Source organism: Acromyrmex echinatior, chromosome 12, assembly GCF_024713525.1.
Source record: "Acromyrmex echinatior isolate Ae372 chromosome 12, ASM2471352v2, whole genome shotgun sequence".
Lineage (NCBI taxonomy): Eukaryota > Metazoa > Arthropoda > Insecta > Hymenoptera > Formicidae > Acromyrmex > Acromyrmex echinatior.
This window is the reverse complement of record NC_141863.1, coordinates 11585450-11591449: the sequence shown is the minus strand read 5'-3', so window position 1 is coordinate 11591449 and position 6000 is coordinate 11585450. Positions and strand designations below refer to the sequence as shown.

General features: G+C 38.6%; 1 protein-coding gene across 1 annotated transcript; it reads right to left on the bottom strand.

Moving 5' to 3' along the window:
* Nucleotides 1-2612: 2612 nt before the first annotated feature.
* On the bottom strand, nt 2613-5630 carry LOC105154849 (uncharacterized). The gene is made up of 6 exons (XM_011070612.2): nt 5458-5630; nt 4717-5095; nt 3853-4134; nt 3278-3799; nt 3090-3214; nt 2613-2982 (listed from the first exon to the last, which is right to left on the bottom strand). Exons 1-6 carry the CDS (start codon nt 5628-5630, stop codon nt 2613-2615), a joined length of 1851 nt encoding a protein of 616 aa, XP_011068914.2.
* Nucleotides 5631-6000: the final 370 nt, after the last annotated feature.

The window sequence follows — 6000 nt, the reverse complement described above, 5'->3', positions numbered from 1 at the left end:
CGTCTGTCAAACAGGTGTTGAGTACATCTTAAAGTCGTCAGAGATTGCAAAGTCAGTTAGGACCGTTAGGACAAGTATATGTGAATACTCTTTTAACTGGTAATGCAAGAAACGAAATTGATCTACGGTGTTTATTTTGATGTAAACAGTATGATATTAGGTAATAAAAAATTTGATGTAGATACGGACGACACTATAATTATAGACGGAGTGAGGTACAAAAGTACACCAGGTCTATATGAACTGATCTTCAAGAAGATTCCAAACGACGCTATCTATACCGAGAATGATAAACAAACGTATATTATTAACGACGAATGCTCACAGACATGACAATAACGCCAGAATGCCTATTAAGAGTAACAAAGGACACAAATACAAAAACATTATCGCCCCGCTCTTAGTTACTCATAAAATCAGTGGCACGAGTATTGGTTCAGGTATAAAGACAAATATATCATCCGCTGCGAAATTGACTAACAATGAAATAGATTACATTCATTGGGACGATCCCAACGAGTTGGTGGATCATCTTCAATTGCTCGATGCTTCTTGTCGAGCGGGTAATAACGCTCACGAAATATTATCAATAATCGATAAGAACTTCGCGAAGCTGGATTAATTATAAATTGAATCGTTGTGACAAAAATTGCGACAGTGGTCAAGTTCGCGCGAACTCGATATGATGTTTGTGAGTAAATTTGGTATGCCTATGAGGAAAGACGAAATCGAAAAATCGCGATCGTCGATAGAAACTTTATGAAATTACGTACACAACAGTGGGCTCTGTCTGAATCCAGATCATTACGACGCGAAGAAACGAAAAATAGAACACGTAGCCGTACTGGAGTTTGACACCGATGTGGTAAACAAAACCTATGTCGAACGCACGCTTCGAGATTCGCGAAACGAGATCGAGGAATCATTTAGAACGATAAGGAGAGATACACAGGAAGTGTATAGCGATGTGGAGAAATGTGGAAAAGACGAGGATGTCTGACGAGATTCAGCATCTAAATCGAGATGTAACTGTACGAAAAATGTAGTGACTAATGAGATATTGGAGAATCGTTTAAAATAACAGGGAGAGATATGATCGTACGCGCGCTTCAGGATACGCAGAAAGATATGGAAAAAGTACGAAACAACGTGGAGGAAGTCTCGAGAAGTTATTGACGAAAGTGTCTAACGAGATTCATCGGTGTAACTGATCTGCGTCAACGAATGAATAATATGGTGACGAAAGAGACGTTAGAGAAATCGTTTAAAACGACAGGGAAAGATATGATCGCGCTTCAGACAGTGTCTAACGATATTCAGATGCTGCATCGCGGTGTAAATGATCTGCGTCAACAATATCGACGAAAGTGTGTAACGAGAACGAGATTCAACATCTAAATCGAGGTGTCTAGATATTTAAACACATCTGAATCAAGGTGTCTAGGTATTTAAACATATCTACAGTTATCACATCTACGAATAGGAAGGTTTAAAAGATATGCGCAAAGCTCGTTTCCTGTCATAACAGAGAGAGAGAAATGGTGTCGAGAAACGAAAACTCGTGAAAGAACTCCATGCACCCGCGCGAAGAAATTTTTCACGTCGTCGCATCGTGGTGCACGATCGCGATGATTTATGGCAAGCCGACGTAGTCGAGATGCGTCCTTACGTGTGATTCAACAAAGATGATTTTACAATTACATTTTAACAGTTATTGATGTTTTGAGTAAATACAGGGAGTAAATGGGCTTTACCACTCAAGAGCAAGAACGGAAGCGCAGCCGCAGCGTTAGCTAAAATTTCGTAAGGGCGAACGATACCCACGAAACCTGCAGATGGATCATGGAAAGGAATTTTACAACACTACCGTGCAAAAAAAATTTTGAAGAGATACAACATAAATCATTATTCGACGTATTCGGTGATGAAAGCGTCGATAGTGGAACGATTCAACCATACACTTAAGAATAACATGTGGAAAACGTTTACGTTAAACGGCTCGTACAAATGGACCGAGCTACCGCGTCTATTGACCGCGTCAGATTATAATCATCGTAAACATCGAACTATTGGGACATGGGACTATTAGGATGCGACCAATAGACGTAACATCCGTCGTTGTAAAACGACTCTTGTCGACGGTATAGTCATGTAAAAATTGCCGCTCCAACGAGGTTCAAGATAGGCGATCCAGTATTAATAAATTCAAGACAATTTTTGAAAAAGATTATACATCTAATTGGTCCACCGAGATTTTCTACATCGTTAAAACACAACATACGAATCCTGCAACGTATCTACTGAAAGATTATCAAGGGAAGCCGATAGCTGGTGGATTCTGCGAACATGAATTACAGCGAGTCTCTAATCTTGATGTTTATCTCGTGGAAAAAATACTATGCAAACGAGGAAATAAAGTGTACGTGAAATGGTTAGGAATGGACAGTTCACATAATTCTTGGATAGATAAAACGAATGTATTATAAATTTTTATTTATTACAATAAAAATGCAGCACACACACACAGAGGTATTTTATAATGTCCCCAAGATAGAGTAGTGACCGATTCGGGTATGACGTATCGCTTATCATCATACGGAGCGAACTTCAATTCAGACACTGTATAAACCTCGTGCAATGTCGATCGTATACACGACTGACGTCTCGACTGTATCGTTACATCGTTCAAACATCACGCATAATCGTCGAAAGTGATCGTTTTCGATTACGTTTTTCTTGACACCCTTTATTCTCTTCGTATCGCTCTTTCCGATCACTCTCAATGCGTATATCTTCGCTCTGAGTTCTATGAATTCCGTCATAATCGCACCACCATTCTCATCTTTCATCAAATCGGGTATTTTATTATTAACGCGTGAAATATCATACGCATTTCTCTTAGGATAATCATTCGTGTCGAATCTCGCGATGTCACGCTTGATGTCCTCGTATACATTCTCACACTCCAGAAGATAAATCAAGCTGTCAGTGTCCGTACATAATCTTACATTTATCGCAATACAATGGTATTATGTACTCATAGTGAAATTCATATAGACGCAACTTAGATATTTCGAGAATGCACATACCTAAGTATATTATTCAATTTTACCTCGAGTTTATGCAATTCGATAGCAAATAGATTTTCAGAAAAAATACTTCTACTATGAAAATTCGGTTTCGCTATTATCGCTTCCGCACCGTATCTTCCATCCTAATGCGTTATAAGTCGAACATCAATATGATCGCGTACGTTCTCCATCATTTTTTCAAATACCGCATTATTCATCAATTTGTAAAGATTCTTCTCAAATTCGTTATTTGCGAGCATTCTAAATCTCGTATTAAGTTCGATATATCCATGAAGCCATGGGGATTGTGCGAATCGTAATATTCGATGAATTTTTTTTATGTATAGTCCATGCTGAATACACTGTTGTAAATTGCGATAATACACGACATAGCGTTTATTGTAAAGAGTGGCCAGCAGTTTATCATTCCGTTTTCCGGGAGGCCGTTCGCGAATGGGGCAGAATGGAAGGTCAGCATTAGTGTCATGAACGCTTTGCGGATACACAAGGTCGACTTCTAGAATATAACCGACAACGGAGTCTGATGACATAGACATTACGTCAAAGCGCTCGATGTCGTCGACCCATTGAAATTCTCCGTACGATAAGGATTCGGACATCGCCCAACCGTACAAATTATTCACATCGAAGTACATGAGGTACGTCGAGGATTCCGAAGGGTCGTACGAAAATGCATTATATTTGTTATTATTATAGCTTGCGCGTATCTATGTAAACATTGATTTAAACCATCGCGTATACCACGTTCCACAAACATCACCATATCGATGTCGGTGAGTAATTCGAATCGAATACCAGTGTATTTCAACATAGTGTATTTTAACGCGTCCCACGTATATCCCGGTAAAGTATAATAATACGTCGGATCCAATCCGTATCTCTCAATACACGTATCACGAAAATTTTCGAAAACATCTACTAATAAAAGCACATCTGTCTTGAGATACAAATCATTGTAATTGCCGAGAGTCTCTATGCAAAAACGTCGCCAAACGTTTGTCGCGTGTTGATAATCATCATCGGAAGCAGTCTCGTCGGTCAACTATAAAACAATATTTGCTTACGCGACGGTAAACTAGTCTCGTTTAGCTTATGAACGCTGTCGATATGCTCGGAAATACTTCTTTCCGCGTAAGCAAATCAAAATCCTCAGCGTCAAGATTGGAAAATTCCGATCGTATGATTTTCAATTTACTCTTGTCGAGATATGATACCAATTTTTCGAGACTAGTATTGAAAAATTTGAATGAATCCACAAAACGCAATTTCACACAGTCCGTTCCCCGCTTAAAGTTTACTGTATCCTTGACATGTTTCGTAAACGATATATAATTTTCTTTCGTTATAGGTAACAAGTCAACAACTCTATCCGCAAAACTATTAGCAATATTTTTTATGATAAAATGTGCGTCATAACTTGCCAAGTTATGAAAGAATACAGGAATAACGTACGTATCTTGATAATGTAAATTACGATGTGAATGTGCAGGACCTCTATAACGTCCGGTTAAATGACAGTGATCGTGTACGCGCAAATCTCCTTCCTCAAATGATCTTCCACAGATATGACAGTGAGTCAAAATTTTTCCCACTCGACGTTCGATGTAAACTTCGCCATAGTCACATTCTTATCGAATATCGTTTTCGCATGATGCACCAAATCGTATAATTCCTTGACAAACCACGACACGCAATCCTCGCCGCGATAAGATTTGTATATCGACATAGTTTCATCGTATACACAACGTATGTAATACCCTACGCTGAAAACCTTGTGATGCTGATAGGTGAATCTCGAAATGTTTTCATCATTGGTCTTCTTTTCCAGTATACACTCCAAATCAGCATAAACCACAAAGAGAAGTCGTTCCTTCTTATTATGACCACGAAACGATAACCACTTATCATTCTCGTTCGGAAGAATAATAGCACAATCGTTTGTCGTAGTACAGTTAAGGATGTGAAGCGACAATTTCTCGCTCGTATGAAAATAATGTAGACATCTGTAAAGTAACAAGTCATACGCGTTACACAACTTTTTTTATTGCTCTCTCTCTCTCTCTCTCTCTCTCTCTCTCTCTATATATATATATATATATATATATATATATATATACAAAAATAATTAGTATACCTACCTATCATACAAATACTTCTTGTTTGTATTCTTACTCAATTGCGAACCTATCAATCGTGACAGATTTTTAATCCATGTGAAATGACCGATGACGTTTTCGTCGTCGCGTCTTGACTCTTGCAGGTACAACAGATTTACATGTTTCTCTTTCTTCTTTTTGGTAAGATGAAGAGGAGCGATTATATTATCATCGTCTTTTTTCCCACCTCTCTCTCGTTCGGTAAATACGTTGATATATCGTTCAAAAGTTCAAATTTCGTAATTTGTTTTAAAATAATGGGAAACTCGGTACCCTCAAGATTCAATACAGTAGTATAATCCGGATACGACGATTTCCTATTCATATGACTTAACTGGATACAGAGCGGCGACCACCGACCAGGCGAAACATGCTTGTCCATCGCTTGTCGAACGCACATTGATTACCGCTTTCTTCAGCATAATTTCTTGCGGCAGCTCCACCCAACATCCCGCATGCATAGGATTATATTTGTTAACATTTACAATCAGATTCAATATACGTGATAGCGCCTATCTACTGTTACGTTCCTGAAATTCCTTCAGTGCTGCTACAATATCATCTGTCACGTGTTTATCGTACCACTCTCGCAGAGCGGATGTGTCAAAAAGCTCATAATTTTTCGTAGTAATACTCTTAGTAGATCTCTTCTTAGCATCTGTGACGAACTCACCGTTGAATATTGTATTCACTTTCAAACAAATATGCCTCTGAAGATTATCGCGTATCCGATCGAGAACGATATCTCTCGC

What these genes read in the sequence shown, in the direction of transcription:
- LOC105154849 (XM_011070612.2), bottom strand. Translation starts at nt 5,630, where the DNA reads ATGGACAAGCATGTTTCGCCTGGTCGGTGGTCGCCGCTCTGTATCCAG. An exon ending in TACTCACCGACATCGATATG is followed by an intron (nt 3,800 to 3,852) that starts GTGATGTTTGTG and finishes ATGTTTACATAG; the next exon opens with ATACGCGCAAGCTATAATAA. An exon ending in ACAAATTGATGAATAATGCG is followed by an intron (nt 3,215 to 3,277) that starts GTATTTGAAAAA and finishes ATAACGCATTAG; the next exon opens with GATGGAAGATACGGTGCGGA.